Source organism: Pristiophorus japonicus, chromosome 7 (assembly GCF_044704955.1).
Source record: "Pristiophorus japonicus isolate sPriJap1 chromosome 7, sPriJap1.hap1, whole genome shotgun sequence".
In the NCBI taxonomy this organism is placed as follows: Eukaryota; Metazoa; Chordata; class Chondrichthyes; family Pristiophoridae; genus Pristiophorus; species Pristiophorus japonicus.
Window position 1 is genome coordinate 205,605,527 of NC_091983.1, and position 21,683 is coordinate 205,627,209.

At 44.9% G+C, this 21,683-nt stretch overlaps 1 protein-coding gene across 1 annotated transcript in view; it reads left to right on the forward strand.

The window, feature by feature from the left end:
* The window catches only part of spdya (speedy/RINGO cell cycle regulator family member A), a 109,501-nt gene that overhangs the window by 68,895 nt on the left and 18,923 nt on the right, over nt 1-21,683 (forward strand). Inside the window, exon 5 of the mRNA XM_070884556.1 lies at nt 10,862-11,033. Within this exon, the coding sequence (XP_070740657.1) occupies nt 10,862-11,033 (172 nt within the window). The remainder of the gene's footprint in view (nt 1-10,861; nt 11,034-21,683) is intronic.

The window sequence follows — 21,683 nt, forward strand, 5'->3', positions numbered from 1 at the left end:
TAAGCCCAAACAGATCCTGATGCATTTTTTTCACCCGTAAACGTATGCCAGAGCTTTTCCAATCATGCTGTAGGCCCTTTCGGCCTTGGACAAACTCCTGGACGCATAAGCGACCGGTTACAATATTCCCGATTTGTTTGTTTGTTGTAACACATATCCGACCCCGTCCGAAGATGCATTGCAAGCTAGCACTAAACATTTACATGGGTCATACAGAACAATCAGTTTGTTGGAACAAAACAGATTTCTGGCTTTCTCAAAAACAGTCTCTTGTGATTTCCCCCATACCCAGTCATCTCCCTTGCGTAGCAACACATAGAGGTTCTAGCAAGGTGCTTAATCTGGGTAGGAAATTACCAAAATAATTGAGGAGTCCCAGGAACAACCGCAGCTCCATCACGTTCTGTGGTCTCGGCACGTTCTTGGTGACCTCCGTCTTGGCGTCGATGGGTCTGATGCCGTCTGCCATGATTCTTTTCCCTAAGAACTCGACCTCTGGTGCCAGGAAAACACACTTCGAGCGTTCCAACCTGAGTCCCACACAATCTAGCCGACTTAGAACCCCTTCCAGGCTCTGCAAGTGTTCGATGGTGTCCTGACCTGTGATCAATATGTCGTCCTGGAAAACCACGGTGCACGGAACCGACTTTAGCAGATTCTCCATGTTCCTTTGAAAAATAGCCACAGCCAATTGAATCCCAAATGGGCATCTATTGTAGATGAATAGATCTTTGTGCGTGTTGATGCAGGTGAGGCCTTTCGAAGATTCCGCCAGCTCCTGCATCATGTAGGCAGAGGTCAGGTCCAACTTGGTGAATGTCATCCCTCCTGCCAGCGTCACAAATAGGTCGTCTGCCTTGGGTACCAGTTACTGGTCCTGCAGTGAAAAACGGTTAATCGTTACTTTATGGTCCTCACAAATTCTGACCATGGCATCGCCCTTGAGAACCAGAACAATCGGACTAGCCCACTCGTTGAACTCAACCAGCACGATGATGCCCTCTCGTTGCAGCCTGTCCAGCTCGATCTCCACTTTCTCTCGCATCGTGTATGGCACCGCACGTGCCTTTTGGTGGATGGGTCGTGTACTGGGAAGCAAGTGGATCTGCACCTTCGCCCCAGAGAAATTTCCAATGCCTGGCTTAAACAACGAAGGGAACTTGCTCAAAACCTGGGCACATGAGGCGTCGTCTACGGACAAAAGCGCTCAATGTCCCAGTTCCAGCGAATTTTTCCAGCTAGCTTCTGCTGAACAGTGTGAGGCCATCTTCTGGTACAACCCATAGTGGTAGTTTGTGCACCACTCCATCATAGGAGACTTTTACAGCTGCACTGCCAATTACAGGGATCAGCTCTTTAGTGTAAGTTCTCAGCTTGGTATGAATAGGGCTCAGCTTGGGCTTTTGTGCCTTGTTGCACCACAGCCTCTCGAAGACCTTTTTGCTCATGATAGACTGATTCGCACCCGTGTCCAGTTCCATGGATACTGGAATTCCATTCAGTTCAACTTTTAACATGATCGGTGGACATTTTGTGGTGAAGGTGTGTACCCCGTACACTTCTGCCTCCTCAGTTCGAGTCTCTAGTTCAGTTTGATCCACCATGGATCGGTCTTCCTCTGCGACGTGGTGGTTTGCAGGGTTTGCAGCTCACCTGCACATTCGCTAGAGGTGTCCCATTGTTCTACAGCCTTTGCACGCGAAGAGGCATTGATGGGCTCGATGATCACCTCCGCAGTGCCAACAAGGTGTTTATTGCCTCGCATTCACACTTGATGGCGGACTCTCAGTCATCTGAGGTCGTGTAGCTGCAGGCGTGTACGTTCTGCCATATGCATTCCTGCCTGTAAATAACGTAACTTTTGTACAGTACTTGCCGATGCATTTTTATGCTGCGAAATGTGTTTGGTGTTATCGCTGGTGGACATAACTGCCTGGGCTATCGTTATGGGTTTGCTCAGGTTCGCTGTTTCAACAGTCAATAATTTGCAAAGGATAACCTCATGGCCAATGCCAAGCACAAAGAAGTCTCTTAGCATTTGCTCCAGGAATCCATCGAATTCGCAATGTCCTGCAAGGCGGCTTAGTTCAGCGACGTAGCTCGCCACTTCCTGGCTTTCAGATCGTTGACATGTATAAAATCGATACCTTGCCATCAGAACGCTCTCCTTCAGATTGAAGTGCTCCCGAACCAGCGTACACAGTGATATGTCTTTACTAGACCATGGGCGGTGAACATTGCCCGTAGACTTTCTACCGTGGCAGAGGATGTGCTTGAATTTAAAATGGCACACTCAATCCATTCGCAGCTCTACCCAGTCCAGTCTGCATAGCACCTCCTCCAGGTTGTGGAGGTGTTCTTCAGTATCGTGACCCATGATGAGGATGTAGTCTTGAAAAACCACCTTCCTTGGAATTGACTTGCGGAGGCTTTCCATATTTTGCTGAAAGATCGCGGCGGCCGAACGAATCCCGAACGGACATCCGTTATACTCAAACAACCCCTTGTGTGTCATGATGGTGGTCAGGTGGGGTAGCATTGCTGGTTAAGGAGCAAATTAAGGCAATAGTTCGGAAGGACATTAGCTTGGATGATGTGGAATCTATATGGGTAGAGCTGCAGAATACCAAAGGGCAAAAAACGTTAGTGGGAGTTGTGTACAGACCTCCAAACAGTAGTAGTGATGTTGGGGAGGGCATCAAACGTGAAATTAGGGGTGCATGCAATAAAGGTGCAGCAGTTAGAATGAGTGACTTTAATATGCACATAGATTGGGTTAACCAAACTGGAAGCAATACGGTGGAGGAGGATTTCCTGGAGTGCATAAGGGATGGTTTTTTAGACCAAGATGTCGAGGAACCAACTAGGGGGGAGGCCATCTTAGACTGGGTGTTGTGTAATGAGAGAGGATTAATTAGCAATCTCGTTGTGCGAGGCCCCTTGGGGAAGAGTGACCATAATATGGTGGAATTCTGCATTAGGATGGAGAATGAAACAGTTAATTCAGAGACCATGGTCCAGAACTTAAAGAAGGATAACTTTGAAGGTATGAGGCATGAATTGGCTAGGATAGATTGGCGAATGATACTGAAGGGGTTGACTGTGGATGGGCAATGGCAGACATTTAGAGACCGCATGGATGAACTACAACAATTGTACATTCCTGTCTGGCGTAAAAATAAAAAAGGGAAGGTGGCTCAACCGTGGCTATCAAGGGAAATCAGGGATAGCATTAAAGCCAAGGAAGTGGCATACAAATTGGCCAGAAATAGCAGCGAACCCAGGGACTGGGAGAAATTTAGAACTCAGCAGAGGAGGACAAAGGGTTTGATTAGGGCAGGAAAAATGGAGTACGAGAAGAAGCTTGCAGGGAACATTAAGACGGATTGCAAAAGTTTCTATAGATATGTAAAGAGAAAAAGGTTAGTAAAGACAAACGTAGGTCCCCTGCAGTCAGAATCAGGGGAAGTCATAACGGGGAACAAAGAAATGGCGGACCAATTGAACAAGTACTTTGGTTCGGTATTCACTGAGGAGGACACAAACAACCTTCCGGATATAAAAGGTGTCTGAGGGTCTAGTAAGGAGGAGGAACTGAGGGAAATCCTTATTAGTCAGGAAATTGTGTTGGGGAAATTGATGGGATTGAAGGCCGATAAATCCCCAGGGCCTGATGGACTGCATCCCAGAGTACTTAAGGAGGTGGCCTTGGAAATAGTGGATGCATTGACAGTCATTTTCCAACATTCCATTGACTCTGGATCAGTTCCTATGGAGTGGAGGGTAGCCAATGTAACCCCACTTTTTAAAAAAGGAGGGAGAGAGAAAACAGGGAATTATAGACCGGTCAGCCTAACATCGGTAGTGGGTAAAATGATGGAATCAATTATTAAGGATGTCATAGCAGTGCATTTGGAAAGAGGTAATATGATAGGTCGAAGTCAGCATGGATTTGTGAAAGGGAAATCATGCTTGACAAATCTTCTGGAATTTTTTGAGGATGTTTCCAGTAGAGTGGACAAGGGAGAACCAGTTGATGTGGTATATTTGGACTTTCAGAAGGCTTTCGACAAGGTCCCACACAAGAGATTAATGTGCAAAGTTAAAGCACATGGGATTGGGGGTAGTGTGCTGACATGGATTGAGAACTGGTTGTCAGACAGGAAGCAAAGAGTAGGAGTAAATGGGGACTTTTCAGAATGGCAGGTAGTGACTAGTGGGGTACCGCAAGGTTCTGTGCTGGGGCTGTTTACACTGTACATTCATGATTTAGACGAGGGGATTAAATGTAGTATCTCCAAATTTGCGGATGACACTAAGTTGGGTGGCAGTGTGAGCTGCGAGGAGGATGCTATGAGGCTGCAGAGCGACTTGGATAGGTTAGGTGAGTGGGAAAATGCATGGCAGATGAAGTATAATGTGGATAAATGTGAGGTTATCCACTTTGGTGGTAAAAACAGAGAGACAGACTATTATCTGAATGGTGACAGATTAGGAAAAGGGGAGGTGCAAAGAGACCTGGGTGTCATGGTACATCAGTCATTGAAGGTTGGCATGCAGGTACAGCAGGCGGTTAAGAAAGCAAATGGCATGTTGGCCTTCATAGCGAGGGGATTTGAGTACAGGGGCAGGGAGGTGTTGCTACAATTGTACAGGGCCTTGGTGAGGCCACACCTGGAGTATTGTGTACAGTTTTGGTCTCCTAACCTGAGGAAGGACATTCTTGCTATTGAGGGAGTGCAGCGAAGGTTCACCAGACTGATTCCCGGGATGGCGGGACTGACCTATCAAGAAAGATTGGATCAACTGGGCTTGTATTCACTGGAGTTCAGAAGAATGAGAGGGGACCTCATAGAAACGTTTAAAATTCTGACGGGGTTAGACAGGTTAGATGCAGGAAGAATGTTCCCAATGTTGGGGAAGTCCAGAACCAGGGGACACAGTCTAAGGATAAGGGGGAAGCCATTTAGGACCGAGATGAGGAGGAATTTCTTCACCCAGAGAGTGGTGAACCTGTGGAATTCTCTATCACAGAAAGTTGTTGAGGCCAATTCACTGAATATATTCAAAAAGGAGTTAGATGAAGTCCTTACTACTAGGGGAATCAAGGGGTATGGCGAGAAAGCAGGAATGGGGTACTGAAGTTGCATGTTCAGCCATGAACTCATTGAATGGCGGTGCAGGCTAGAAGGGCTGAATGGCCTACTCCTGCACCTATTTTCTATGTTTCTATGTTTCTATGTTTCTTCGACTCACTCACCAGCTCCTGGGTCATATAAGCTGAGGTCAGGTCCAATTTTGAAAAAAGTTGGGCACCGGATAGCGTCGCAAAGGATCCTCCGCTCTCGGTAGCGGGTACTGCTCTTGGAGTGACACCCGATTGATGGTTGCTTTGTAATCGCTACATATCCTGATCGACCCCTCCGCCTTGAGCACCGGCACGATTGGGCTCGCTGAATTCGACTGGCGAGATGATGCCTTCCCTCAGCAGGTGGTCCAATTCGCCTTCTATCTTTTCCCGCATCATGTACGGCACTGCTCTGGCCTTGTGGTGTATTGGCCTGGCATCCGGGTTTATGTGAATCACTACCTTGGCCCCCATGAAAGTGCCGATGCCGGGTTGAAATAATGAGTCAAATTTGTCCAGGACCTGTGAGCATGTTACTCGCTCCACAGAAGAAATTGCATTGATATCACCCCATTTCCAGTTCATGACAGCAAGCCAACTCCTCTATCTTTGTGGGTCACGACTACCGTGGCACTACCTAGCACCGGAATGATCTCCTTTGAATATGTCCGGAGTTGTGAGTCAATCGGCAATAATTTTGGCCTCCCTGGCCTTGGACACCCACAACCTTTTGAACTGTTTGATTCTCATCAGGGACTGGCTGGCCCCTGTGTCTAGCTCCATTAATACTGGGATGCCATTGAGGAGCACTTTCATCATTATTGGTGGTGTCCTGGTATATGAACTGTATATGTGCTCCATGTGAACTCGCTGAACTTCAGCTTCCGGTGATTTCCCCAGTATTCATTTGGCCTTGTAGGGCTTACAGCGGGCCTGTCCTCCTCGTACATCAACCTGGCTGCAGGCTTCCTGCACATACGCGCCAAGTGACCGCTGACATTGCAGTTTCTGCAGGTATATTGCTGATACCTGCAAGCTCTGGCTGGGTGTTTGCCTCCACACCTCCATGATGAGCTGGAGGCCCCGTTGTTGGAAACAAAAGGTCCATTACCAGTCGATCGTCTCTGACTGTCTCTGTAACTGTCCTTAAGCGCACCATTAACAGGTGTTGATGGCCCCATTACTGGCCGCATTGTCCATTGCGATGGCATGAATCGCCGTTCAGCTAGCCATTGTCTCTGTTGAATTCCCCCTTTGGGTTCGACTACATGATGGGGCATGTCCGATTGCCCTTGTCTGCCTAGAAAACTGTGTCCCTGATCGTTTGCCGCATTTGAGCCAAGATTTTTGTCATACATCATTCTGGTCTCTTCCTCCCCTGATATAAATGTCTGGGCTATCAGAGCCGCCGCTTCCAAGTTGAAGTCTTTGGTCTCAATCAGTTTCCTGAAAACCCTAGCGTGCCCGATGCCCTTAATAAAAAAGTCTCGTAGCATCTCCGTTCTGCATGCATCTGTGAACTTACATAGGCTCGCCAGTCACCGGAGATCTGCCACGAAGTCAGGAACGCTTTGCCCTTCTCGCTGCCGGTGCGTGTAAAACCGGTGTCTCGCCATGTGCATGCTGCTCGCCGGTTTAAGGTGTTCCCCGATCAACTTACTGAGCTCTTCGAACGTCTTGTCCGCTGGCTTCTCTGGCACTAGAAGGTCCTTCATCAGGGAGTACGTTCTGGATCCACAAACCGTCAGGAGATAAGCACTGCGTTTGTCGGCCGAATCCTGTCCCAACCATTCCTTAGTGACAAAACTTTGCTGTAGTCTCTCAATAAAGTCGTCCCAATCATCACCAACACAGTACCTCTCTTCTGTGCTGTTAGTGGCCATGCTCGCGTTGTTTAAATCCCAGTTTCTCGTCGCCAATGATATATCCTTACTATACAGTATAAATGCACACGAGGCCCATACTTGAGAGAAAGTCACTCTGTGACCAGTTACCTTTATTACCAAGACTTCAAGTGATGAAGGTGGGTGGAGCTTCCCCTTTTATACCTGAAAGTCGAGGTAAGGAGTGTCTCCCACAAGTTCACTCCCTTGTGGTCAATGTTCTCAAAGTGTACAACTTAGGTCAGCTTATACATGGGTTACAAAGATAATTGAATACATGACACACAGTTCTTCATATGATTTGGTTGTTGGTTTCACTGGAGCAAGAAGATTGCCCCGCAGATGAGGAGGAACACTCTTCGTTTGGCAGCATTCTCATTCCCTTCCAGCTCGTTGGCCACAAAGTATTGGTCGAGTCGCTCCACGAAGGCTTACCAATTTCTGAGAATTTCTCCAGGATACCAACAGTTCCCTGCATTTTTGCGTGATTGTTCTTATCTATTACTCGTCGCCAGTTGTTATGTCTCAAACAAAGCAATGTGACTGAGTACTGTAGACTTGAGTAAGTGATACCTTAGTCTCTTTATTCTGACTCCAGAGTGCCTGCACAGCATGGGAGGCCTGCTTATATGCAGTGCTCCCAAGGAATGCTGGGATCCCTTGGGACTCCAACAGATGTGCCCTCTGGTGGCGGTAGAATGCTGATTACAAGTTGTTACATACATAACATATAGCATCACAAAATTGTTACCATTGTTTACTTCTAGCATAAAAAACATTCTGCGCGATATATGGGGCTCAATTTTCCCCAAGCCCGTTTTCTGGCGTACTTGCCCGATTTGCCCCACTTCATTATGTGAATAGATGCGCCAGGAAAAAATCTTCGTACTTTCCCGATGTTTGGCCTCTAGTCTGCAGCCGCGCAACGTGGCCAGTCGCCTCTGGGGGTGGAGCCTGCTTTCTGCATTGGAAAAAGGTGCCAGACTTTCTGCACATGCGCAGTGGAAAAAAGTGACATTCCTGATGTCTCTGAAATGGCCGCTCATGCGCAGTAGCGCTGCAAGTTGGCAATCAGCCATTAACCCCACACCAGAGGATTAGAAGGGCTTAAGTTCACAAGAGGAAGGTATTATTTACTTATTTAATAATTGATATTTGTCCTTGCATTGTGTACCCTCCCCCCACTCCCCCCCCCCCCCCCCCCGCCGCTCCCAGCCTCTCCGTTGCCTTGCTGCCCTTCTGTGGCCCCCGATGCCGGCCTGTTCGCTTGCTCCCTCCTCCCACCACGCCCCCGCGCCCCCTCCTAGCATCTCCGTTGTCTTGCTGTCGCTCTGTGGCCCCTGATGCCAACCAGTTCGCTCGCTCCCTCCACCCCTCCAGCCTCTCCATTGCCTTGCAGTTGCTCTGTGGCCCCTGATGCCAGCAAAAAAATACTTACATAAAAAAAAAGCAACAAAGTAATTTACACTGGTGCAAATTGATTGGGGAAACTGGGGATTTTTAAGTTAGGCAAGAAAAAGCAGCCTACTCCAAAATAAACAGAGCAAATACTAGGGAAAATTGAGCTCATAGTCTTGCCTCCAGCATGTATTTTGCCCATTGAAATTCAAGCATCACACCTGTAAATAATAAAACTTTCTGTGTCACACTTTTATCTGATTGGCTTAAATTTCATATTCATAAATCTGCAACCAGTCACAACTAAACACATAAGGAATCTATTAATCAAAAAGATATATGAACTTCCAATGAAAGGCTATTTATATATAAGCACATATGTAAGAAGTCAGCAATAGCTACCAATAAAAAATTAAAACCAACAAATCAATTCAGCTGTCATCTTGGTTTGCCCCTAAAGTGAGAAATAATACTGAAAATAATGTTTTTAATAGAATTAAGACATAAAAATTACAACATTTGCAAGAAAATTATGTTTTTCTTGTATAACAGCATTTTATGCATTTAAACTGTGTCTAACAATGTTTTCTGTTGTACCTCTCTGAGAGGCTTGAAACTTGAGATCTTGGGGCTTCCCGGAGCTATTGCTGCCAGCTAGAGTCTCAATGACTAGCTGAGTGCAGCTTCTAGTGTGTGTTTGTGTCCACAACTCTCAGAAATGTTTTGATTGACAGCAAAACTGGGCATTCACAGAGCAAGCTAGAACTTGCTGTTTGTAAGTCCTGACTCTCCCTATCCAGTAATGGAAAAGTACTACCAATACAAATAGGGAAAGCATTTAGTGCTTTGAAGGTAAATACAAATTTGTTTGTTTTGATGTTTTTAATCAATGTAAAGCATGACCTTTTGACATTATGAGAGATCATTTTGACAGCATAAATTATTTATATACAAAGGGTTGCTTGTTTATCCAATTTATATTTATAATGATACTCCTCTCACTCCCCAGTCACATTCATCATTCACTCTCAGGAATACTATGGGTCGATTTTTACTCCCCACATGCAGACTTGGATTTAGTTGTCTGGGGCCCCCGGCATGCATTGAATATTTTTATTTAATAAATCAACCACTATAGTGTCATATATGTATACTCTGTATATACTATGCTGGTACCACTAGAGGATGCAACTGTGGAAGGCCCAGGCAGGAGCTGTATAAAAGGCTGGCCACCACGTTGCTGCACATTCTGGAGTGACAATAAAGAGACTAAGGTCACAGCAGTTCAAGCACAGTACTAGGCCTCGTGGAGTTATTCGACAGATAAGTAGACATATTATATAGCTCAGCAAGCTGCAGACCCAATACAGTGTACAGTGGAGTGGTAGAACACATGTCTCATGCTCATGTTCTTACATATCCCGAGTTTCCAAAATTCTCAGCCGTGCTGCCAATGGAAAGACGCCAAAGTGAAATGAGGCATTGCATATAGAAAGTGAACAATTAGATAGTGTAATGCCCTACTTATTGTTTCAAAGCACTATTCTCTCTAAAGTTGATCAGGAATTAAACATATTGTCACCTCTCCTGTAATGGGGGTTATGTTATGCAAAGGTCATCTTGGCATGTGAAACGACATTCGAAAGACCAGGGGTGAGTAAATGGCCCCAAAGTGACAAGGAAAGCAGAATAAGAATAGAAGCATTCAGCAGCATAGTTGGAGCAATGAAAAGCCTCCAACACTATTTTGTAGATGTCTCCTTGCACCGAGTATAATTGAGCTTACAGTGCAAGGAAGACTGCAAAATAAAAACAGTAAAATTATCACTGTGAGGTTGAACTTTTTTTAAAGAAGAGTTTCAAGTAAGTATTTTTACTGTTATGAACACAATTGATTACCCAGAGTCTCTGCTGGAAACACTCGTGGCTTTCTAACCAGAACAAAACCTGGTTCGAGGAAAATCATTAAGTAAATCTGATAATCGGGATTAGTTCAGACTTGTTTTATATTTTATGTGCAACAATGCTGCTATTGCATCATACATTTCTTCATATATTTTTAATAAATATAGGTGTTAAAATAACTCTTGGCAGCATGGTAGCTGTAAAAGGGCTGGAATTACATCAAACACTGGTGAGATGGAGATCCCAGTCATGTTTCCCTGTCCTCATTTGGGTGATTTGTCCATTTTCCCAAGGTTGAGAAGATGGGTGCTGGGGAAGTTGGCAGGACTCATTGTGGTCCATGCATAAACACCCTTCTGTCAGCCAATCAAGTCATGGAATTAATTTTGGCTATGGAGAAGTTTACAGCATAGCCTGTCTCGTCCTGCAGTTCCAGTGATGGAGAAAGGGTATGATAGGAGGCAAAAACTTAACTGAAAGAAGGGGGAAAAGGCGATGAAAAGTGCATACACTGAAAGTTGAAAATGTTTCTACCCCTGTTTGTTAGATATTTAGCTAATACCATGGAAGAGGATGAAGAAGAATACAAGTATGAGATCTTTCCATGGGCTCTTGGAAAGAAATGGAAGAGATTATTTCCAGATTTCTTGAAGCAGAGAGACCAGCTTTGGGCAAAAATCAGTTATAGGGCAGCTGTGAGCAAACGCTGTTGTGAAGAGGTAAGAATGAGCATATATTAATAATAGAACATAAGAACATATGAAATAGGAGCAGGAGTAGGTCATTTGGCACCTCGAGCCTGCTCCACCATTCAATAAGATCATGGCTGATCTGATCCTGGCCTCAACTCCACTTCCCTGCCCGCTCCCCATAACCCTTGACTCCCTTATCGTTCAAGAATCTGTCTATCTCCACCTTAAATACATTCAGTGACCAAGTCGCAACAGCTCTCTGAGGTAGAGAATTCTAAAGATTCACGACTCTGAGAGAAGAAATTCCTCCTCGCTTCCCTTTTAAATGGGCAATACCTTATTCTGAAACTATGCCCCCTAGTTCTAGATTCCCCCACTAGGGGAAACATCCTCTCTGCATCTACCCTGTCAAGCCCCCTCAGAATTTTATACATTTCAATAATATCACCTCTCATTCTTCTAAACTCCAATGAGTATAGGCCCAACTTGCTCAACCTTTTTGTTCATATGACAACCCCTTCATCTCAGGAATCAACCTCATGAACCTTCTCTGAACTGCCTCCAATGCGAATATATCCTTCCTTAAATAAGGAGACTAAAATTGTACGCAGTACTCCTGGTCTTACCAATGCCCTGTACAGTTGTAGCAAGACTTCTCTGCTTTTATACTCCATTCCCTTTGTAATAAAGGCCAACATTCTAATTATTTGCTGTACCTGCAAGCTAACTTTTTGTGTTTCATGTACAAGGACCCCCAGATCCCTCTGTACCACAGCACTTTGTAATCTCTCCCCATTTAAATAATAATTTGCCTTTTATTTTTCCTACCAAAGTGGATAACCTCATATTTTCCCACATTATACTCCATTATAAGAGCATAAGAACATAAGAAAAAAGGAGCAGGAGTAGGCCATACGGCCCCTCGAGCATGCTCCGATATTCAATAAGATAATGGCTGATCTGATCCCACTTCCCTGCTTGCTCCCCATAACCTCTTATTCCCTTATTATTTAAGAAACTGTCTATTTCTGTCTTAAATTTATTCAATGTCCCAGCTTCCACAGCTCTCTGAGGAAGCGAATTCCACAGATTTACAACCCTCTAAGAGAAGAAATTTCTCCTCATCTCAGTTTTAAATGGGCAGCCCCTTATTCTAAGATCATGCCCTCTATTTCTAGTCTCCCCTATCAGTGGAAACATCCTCTCTGCATCCACCTTGTCAAGCCCCCTCATAATCTTACACATTTTGATAAGATCACCTCTCATTCTTCTGAATTCCAATGAGTAGAGGCCCAACCTACTCAACCTTTCGTCATCTCAACCTCTTCATCTCTGGAATCAACCTAGTGAACCTTCTCTGAACTGCCTCCAAAACAAGTATATCCTTCCGTAAATATGGAAACCAAAACTGCACGCAGTATTCCAGGTCTGGCCTCACCAATATCCTGTATAGCTGTAGCAAGACTTCCCTGCTTTTATACTCCATCCCCTTTGCAATAAAGGCCAAGATTCCATTGGCCTTCCTGATCACTTGCTGTACCTGCATACTGTCATTTTGTGTTTCATGCACAAGTACCCCCAGGTCCCGCTGTACTGCAGCACTTTGCAATCTTTCTCCATTCAAATAATAACTTGCTCTTTGATTTTTTTCTGCCAAAGTGCATGACCTCACACTTTCCAACATTATACTCCATCTGCCAAATTTTTGCCTACTCACTTAGCCTGTCTATGTCCTTTTGTAGATTTTTTGTGGCCTTCTCACATATTGCTTTTCCTCCCATCTTTGTATCGTCAGCAAAGTTGGCTATATTACACTCAGTCCCTTCTTCCAAGTTGTTAATATAGATTGTAAATAGTAAATAGTAAAGTTTGTAAAAACTGATACAAAATATCTGTTCAGAGTTTCTGCCATCTCCATGTTCCCCATTACTAATTACCCGGTCTCGGCCTCTAAGAGACAAACATTTACTTTAGCCACATTATTTCACATTAGTATAGTCTATCTCTTCAATATAAACATTGACTTTTTTGCATAATCTGACCTGTAATATTTCTGATGTTTGCATCCCCATAAAATGCCCTATAGCTCAACTGAAAACATAAGAATGGGTAGATAAGTAGGACATTCAGCCTCTCGAGCCTGTTCTGCCACTGAATTAGATTATGCCTGATCTGTATCTCAACTCCATTTAACCACCTTGGTTCCAGCATCTTAAACACCCCAATTAAATCACCCTTTAATCATCTATACTCAAGGGAATGCAAGCCTAACCTATGCAGCTCGTCCTCATAATATAACTATTTTACCGCAGGCATAATTCTGGTGCACCTGCGTTGCACCCCTCCAAGGCCAGTATATCCTTCCTGAGGTGCGGTGCCCAGAACTGAACATAGTACTCCAGATGTGGTTTAACTAGGGTTTTACACGGGATGGTGACCTGCTCGAAGACCTCAAGCAGTGCTGGAATTCACTTGGTTGCCGAGAGATACCTCCCTGTGATATGCCTCTCCTCAGTGCCTCTTGCTCTCCAACAAAAGTATGGCTGAGAATAGGAATTTGTTGTCGAGAGCTATGGGCGCAAACTTATGTTCCTGACACTACATGGCAATATGCAATGCCATTGCAAAAGCAATTAAAATAAAGAATACCACACAATTTTGTGTGATACCACATTTAAAAACATTATTTAATTGGGGAAGAAAATATTTTGTTGAGTTACCTTTTAAGAAAGAAGAGGTTTGTTTTTCTGTAGCAAAATGAGAAAATCAGGATTTTTTTCTTATGGAAGTTACTGGAGTCAGGTGTCTTAGTTTAACTAGAACAATATGTACACTTGCCTGGGACACTGGTCAAGACTACCTTGTGGGTTCAAGTAATGAGAGCCCCACTTCCAATCTTTTTATGTTACTTTGATGTTGTTTGTTGAATGATGATTAGAAAAGTATAATTGATAACTCAATCAATGTAGGTGTAATCTTACTTATTCTCATTTAGGTAGTATCTCCAAATACAACAGCTTGCATTCCTCTCTCAGGCAGATAAACATCTCAACCAGATTTACCTTAAAGAGAAAATAATAGTGGACGGCAAACAAGAGGGAGAAAATGAAAATGGAGAGGGTTAGGGTGTGGTACAGCAAATACACAGTCAAAGAGAAGTGATTTGAAGAAACTTTTGAAGGCAGGAAATAAAATAACGCCTTGTCACATTTCTCAGGACATCTCAATTAATTACTTTTCTGAATTAGAGTCATAGGATTACATGGGATATACAGCACAGAAACAGGCCGTTCAGCCCAACCAGTCCATGCCGGTGTTTATGCTCCACTTGAGCCTCCTCTAGTCTTTCCTCATCTAATTCTTTCACTATAACTCTTTTTCCTTCTCTCTCATATATTTATCTAACCGCCCCTTAAATGCATCTATACTATTTGTTTCAATTACTCCCTATGTTGGAAAGTTTCACATTCTCACCACTCTCTGGGTAAAGAAGCTTCTTCTGAATTCCCTATTGATTTCTTGGTGACTATCTTATATTGATGGCTTCTAGTTTTGCTCTTCCCACAAGTGGAAACACTCTCTCTGTATCCATTCTATCAAAACCTTTCATAATTTTAAAGATTTCCATTAGGTCACCCCTCAGCCTTCGCTTTTCAAGAGAAAAGAGACCCAGCGGCAGAAATTGGCCCTTTTTTAAGAACCGTTACTGGCAACGGTGCGGAAAGCAATCACTGCTCGGTCGGAACGGAGGAGCCGACATTTGCTAAATTGCCCTCCTTTATTTTTGGAGGGGTGTACGGGACCGCCCCAGCCAACTTCCCGCTCCATCGGGACGCGCCGACCCCTTACCGACTGGCGGCGACCCCCTTTCCGCCCACGGGAAATTGCCCCATGGGAGCAGATCGGCCGTCGGTCGACGCCCCCAACAGCTTTCACCGACGGGAAGCTTCTTGTGGCTGGGTGGCGTGTCCGCCCTTAAAGGAGAGGGCGCACTGCCGCGGCAGCTATTTTATTTTAATTGCCGGCCGACTTCAAAGTCGGCCTGATAATGACAGCCATGGGTTTGGCCGGGCCACCAGTAGGCAGTGCTCGCAGCGGTCATCCCCTTTAACCGAAGGGAAGGGCCTTTGTGACAGATCAACGTGGCGCAGCATATCCGCGTCGCGCTGACGTCATCAGTGATACACTTCTGCCCTGCAGTCGCCCGGAACAATTAAAGAGCTGAATATCACTCAAGTCTCCACCTCATCGATCGGGGCAGAGAAAAAAATAATTAAACGGTAAGTGCGCCCCATTTGGGACAGAGGGCAATTTCAGCCCCCCAGCCTGTTCATCCTTTCCTGAATGGTGTACCTTTGCATTTTTGGTTTCATCCTTGTAAATCTTTTTTGCACCCTCTCCAGTGCCTCTATATCCTTTTTATAATATGGCGACCAGAATTGTACGCAGTACTCCAAGTATGGTCTAGCCAAGATTCGATAAAAATTTAGCATAACTTCACTACTTTTTAATTCTATCCCTCTAGAAATAAATCCTGGTGCTTGGTTTGCTTTTTTTTAATGGCCTTGTTAACAAGTGTCGCCACTTTTGGTGATTTGTGTATTTGTACTCCGAGATCCCTTTCTCTTCTATGTCACAGTGTCAGCTGTGGCTCAGTGTGCAGCACACTTGCTTCTGAGTCAAAATGTTGACAGTTCAAGTCCCACTCCAGGAACTTGAGCACATAAATCTAGGCTGACACTCTAATGCAGTGCTGAGGGAGGGCTGCCTTTCAGATGAGACATTAAACTGAGGCCCTCTCTGCCCTCTCAGGTGGATGTAATCGATTCCATGACACTATTTAGAAGAGCAGTGGAGTTATCCCCTGGCCAATATTTATCCCTCAATCAACATAACAAAAAAAAGATTTTCTGGTCATTATCACATTGCTGTTGTGGGAGTTTGCTGTGTGCAAGCTAGCTGCCGCGTTTCCCACATTACAACAGTGACTACACCCCAAAAGTACTTCATTGGCTGTAAAGCACTTTGAGAAGTCCGATGGTCATGAAAGCACTATATAAATCCAAGTCTTTCTTTTTTCTGCCTCATTTAGATTTGTATTTTCCAAGTAATATGTGACCTCCCTATTTTTCTTACCAAAATATAACACCTCATATTTACACAAAAGCAAAATATTGGAATCTGAAATATAAAATGCTGGAAATCTCAGCGGGTCAGGCAGCATCTTTGGAGAGAAACTGAGTTAACGTTTCAGGTTGATGACCCTTTGACAGACCCTTCTAACGAAAGGTCATCGACCTGAAACTTTAACTCTGTTTCTCTCCACAGACCATAGAATCATAGAAATTTACAGCACGGAAGGAGGCCATTTCGGCCCATCGTGTCCGAGCCGGCCGACCATGAGCTATCCAGCCTAATCCCATGTTCCGGCTCTTGGTCTGTAGCCCTGTAGTTTATGGCACTTTAAGTGCACATCCAAGTATTTTTTTAAATGTGGTCAGGCTTTCTGCCTCTACCACCCTTTCAGGCAGTGAGTTCCGGACCCCCACCACCCTCTGGGTAAAGAAGTTTCCCCTTGTATCTCCTCTATACGCCCCCCCCCCACCCTGGTTGTTGACTCCTCTGCCAAGGGAAACAGGTCCTTCCGATGCACTGTATCCAGGCCCTTCATAATTTTCGACATCTCAATCAGGTCTCCCCTCAGCCTCCTCTGTTCCAAAGAAAACAAGCCCAGCATCTCCAATCTTTCCTCATAGCCAAAATTCTCCAGTCCAGGCAACATTCTTGCAAATCTCCTCTGCACCCTTTCCAGTGCAATCGCATCTTTCCTGTAATGTGGTGACCAGAAGTGCACACAGTACTTCAGCTGCGGCCTAACCAGTGTTTTATACAGTTCAAGCATAACGTCCTTGCTCTTGTATTCCATGCCTCGACTAATAAAGGCAAGTATTCCATATGCCTTCTTAATCACCTTATCTACCTGGCCTGCTACTTTCAGGGATCTGTGGACCTGCACTCCAAGGTCCCTTTGTTCCTCTACACTTTTCAGTGTCGTACCATTTAATGTGTATTCCCTTGCCTTGTTAGACCTCCCCAAATGCATTACCTCACACTTATCTGGATTGAATTCCATTTGTCATTGTTCTGCCCACCTGACCAGTACATTGATTTCTTCCTGCAGTCCGCAGCTTCCTTCTTCATTATCAACACACTGCCTATTTTAGTGTCATCTGCAGACTTCTTAATCATACCCTCAACATTTAAGTCCAAATGATTGAAATATACCACAAAAAGCAAAGGACTCTGTTATATATGTAAACCTGTAAATATCTTGTTTAACCACCAGAGGGCTCATCCCCTGGAATCCCAAGGAATCCCACAATCCCTTGGGAGCACCTGTACATAAGGAGGCCTCACAGGCTGGAGAGGCACTCTGAAGACCTGTAATAAAGGACTAAGGTCACACTTTACTTTGAGCTCACAGCATCTGGTAAGACTCTTTATTCAATACATAATAACTGGCGACGAGATACAGATGACAAATCCCACTGCAGTGAACAGTGGGCATCCTGGAGAAATTTTCAGAGGGAGATGATTGGGAAACCTTCGTGGAATGACTCGACCAATACTTCGTGGCCAACGAGCTGGAAGGAGAAGTGAATGCTGCCAAACGAAGGGCGATTCTCCTCACCGTTTGTGGGGCACCAACGTATGGCCTCATGAAAAATCTGCTTGCTCCAGCGAAATCCACAGAGAAGTCATATGATGATTTGTGCACGCTGGTCCGGGAGCATCTAAACCCGAAGGAAAGCGTCCTGATGGCGAGGTACCTGTTCTACATGTACAAGAGGTCTGAAGGCCACGAAGTGGTGAGCTACATCACCGAGCTAAGATGCCTTGCAGAACATTGCAAATTTGAAGGACACTTGGAGCACATTCTCAGGGACTTCTTTGTACTTGGCCATGAAGTAATACTTCGCAAACTTTTGACTGTAGAGACCGCAACCTTGAGTAAAGCCATAGCGATAGCCCAGGCGTTCATCGCCACCAGTGACAATATCAAACAAATCTCTCAGCACACATGTGCTGGTGCAAGGGTCAAGGATGTCTTGGAGCGGGTGCAGGACATTCTGAAATGGGAGGGAGAACAGCCAGTTGTCGTGGTGCACATTGGTACCAACGACATAGGTAAAAAAAGGGATGAGGTCCTACGAAACTAATTTAAGGAGCTACGAGCTAAATTAAAAAGTAGGACCTCAAAAGTAGTAATCTTGGGATTGCTACCAGTGCCACGTGCTAGTCAGAGTATGAATCGCAGGATAGCGCAGATGAATACGTGGCTAGAGCAGTGGTGCAGCAGGGAGGGATTCAAATTCCTGGGGCATTGGAACCGGTTCTGGGGGAGGTGGGACCAGTACAAACCGGACGGTCTGCACCTGGGCAGGACCGGAACCAATGTCCTAGGGGGAGTGTTTGCTAGTGCTGTTGGGGAGGAGTTAAACTAATATGGCAGGGGGATGGGAACCAATGCAGGGAGACAGAGGGAGACAAAAAGGAGGCAAAAGCAAAAGACAGAAAGGAGATGAGGAAAAGTGGAGGGCAGAGAAACCCAAGGCAAAGAACAAAAAGGCCCACTGTACAGCAAAATTCTAAAAGGACAAAGGGTGTTAAAAAAACAAGCCTGAAGGCTTTGTGTCTTAATGCAAGGAGTATCCGCAATAAGGTGGCTGAATTAACTGTGCAAATAGATGTTAACAAATATGATGTGATTGGGATTACGGAGACGTGGCTCCAGGATGATCAGGGCTGGGAACTCAACATCCAGGGGTATTCAACATTCAGGAAGGATAGAATAAAAGGTAAAGGAGGTGGGGTAGCATTGCTGGTTAAAGAGGAGATTAATGCAATAGTTAGGAAAGACATTAGCTTGGATGATGTGGAATCTATATGGGTAGAGCTGCAGAACACCAAAGGGCAAAAAACGTTAGTGGGAGTTGTGTACAGACCTCCAAACAGTAGTAGTGATGTTGGGGAGGGCATCAAACATGAAATTAGGGGTGCATGCAATAAAGGTGCAGCAGTTAGAATGGGTGACTTTAATATGCACATAGATTGGGCTAGCCAAACTGGAAGCAATACGGTGGAGGAGGATTTCCTGGAGTGCATAAGGGATGGTTTTCTAGACCGATATGTCGAGGAACCAACTAGGGGGGAGGCCATCTTAGACTGGGTGTTGTGTAATGAGAGAGGATTAATTAGCAATCTCATTGTGCGAGGCCCCTTGGGGAAGAGTGACCATAATATGGTGGAATTCTGCATTAGGATGGAGAATGAAACAGTTAATTCAGAGACCATGGTCCAGAACTTAAAGAAGGGTAACTTTGAAGGTATGAGGCGTGAATTGGCTAGGATAGATTGGCGAATGATACTTAAGGGGTTGACTGTGGATGGGCAATGGCAGACATTTAGAGACCGCATGGATGTATTACAACAATTGTACATTCCTGTCTGGCGTAAAAATAAAAAAGGGAAGGTGGCTCAACCATGGCTATCTAGGGAAATCAGGGATAGTATTAAAGCCAAGGAAGTGGCATACAAATTGGCCAGAAATAGCAGCGAACCCGGAGACTGGGAGAAATTTAGAACTCAGCAGAGGAGGACGAAGGGTTTGATTAGGGCAGGGAAAATGGAGTATGAGAAGAAGCTTCCAGGGAACATTAAGGCGGATTGCAAAAGTTTCTATTGGTATGTAAAGAGAAAAAGGTTAGTAAAGACAAACGTAGGTCCCCTGCAGTCAGAATCAGGGGAAGTCATAACGGGGAACAAAGAAATGGCAGACCAATTGAACAAGTACTTTGGTTCGGTATTCACTAAGGAGGACACAAACAACCTTCCAGATATAAAAGGGGTCAGAGGGTCTAGTAAGGAGGAGGAACTGAGGGAAATCTTTATTAGTCGGGCAATTGTGTTGGGGAAATTGATGGGATTGAAGGCCGATAAATCCCCAGGGCCTGATGGACTGCATCCCAGAGTACTTAAGGAGGTGGCCTTGGAAATAGCGGATGCATTGACAGTCATTTTCCAACATTCCATTGACTCTGGATCAGTTCCTATGGAGTGGAGGGTAGCCAATGTAACCCCACTTTTTAAAAAAGGAGGGAGAGAGAAAACAGGGAATTATAGACCGGTCAGCCTGACCTCAGTAGTGGGTAAAATGATGGAATCAATTTATTAAGGATGTCATAGCAGCGCATTTGGAAAATGGTGACATGATAGGTCCAAGTTAGCATGGATTTGTGAAAGGGAAATCATGCTTGACAAATTTTCTGGAATTTTTTGAGGATGTTTCCAGTAAAGTGGACAAAGGAGAACCAGTTGATGTGGTATATTTGGACTTTCAGAAGGCTTTTGACAAGGTCCCACACAAGAGATTAATGTGCAAAGTTAAAGCACATGGGATTGGGGGTAGTGTGCTGACGTGGATTGAGAACTGGTTGTCAGACAGGAAGCAAAGAGTAGGAGTAAATGGGTACTTTTCAGAATGGCAGGCAGTGACAAGTGGGGTACCAAAGATTCTGTGCTGGGGCCCCAGCTGTTTACATTGTACATTAATGATTTGGACGAGGGGATTAAATGTAGTATCTCCAAATTTGCGGATGACACTAAGTTGGGTGGCAGTGTGAGCTGCGAGGAGGATGCTATGAGGCTGCAGAGCGACTTGGATAGGTTAGGTGAGTGGGAAAATGCATGGCAGATGAAGTATAATGTGGATAAATGTGAGGTTATCCACTTTGGTGGTAAAAACAGAGAGACAGACTATTATCTGAATGGTGACAGATTAGGAAAAGGGGAGGTGCAACGAGACCTGGGTGTCATGGTACATCAGTCATTGAAGGTTGGCATGCAGGTACAGCAGGCGGTTAAGAAAGCAAATGGCATGTTGGCCTTCATAGCAAGGGGATTTGAGTACAGGGGCAGGGAGGTGTTGCTACAGTTGTACAGGGCCTTGGTGAGGCCACACCTGGAGTATTGTGTACAGTTTTGGTCTCCTAACTTGAGGAAGGACATTCTTGCTATTGAGGGAGTGCAGCGAAGATTCACCAGACTGATTCCCGGGATGGTGGGACTGACCTATCAAGAAAGACTGGATCAACTGGGCTTGTATTCACTGGAGTTCAGAAGAATGAGAGGGGACCTCATAGAAACGTTTAAAATTCTGACAGGTTTAGACAGGTTAGATGCAGGAAGAATGTTCCCAATGTTGGGGAAGTCCAGAACCAGGGGTCACAGTCTAAGGATAAGGGGTAAGCCATTTAGGACCGAGATGAGGAGAAACTTCTTCACCCAGAGAGTATTGAACCTGTGGAATTCTCTGCCACAGAAAGTTGTTGAGGCCAATTCACTAAATATATTCAAAAGGGAGTTAGATGAAGCCCTTACTACTTGGGGGATCAAGGGGTATGGCGAGAAAGCAGGAAGGGGGTTCTGAAGTTTCATGTTCAGCCATGAACTCATTGAATGGCGGTGCAGGCTAGAAGGGCTGAATGGCCTACTCCTGCACCTATTTTCTATGTTTCTATATTTCTGTGTAAGTACTGTGAACAAAGTAATGTTGTTTTTGAATTGTAACGTACAGGGCAGGCCTCACATGCCTGCAGCTGCACGTCCGCAGATGTC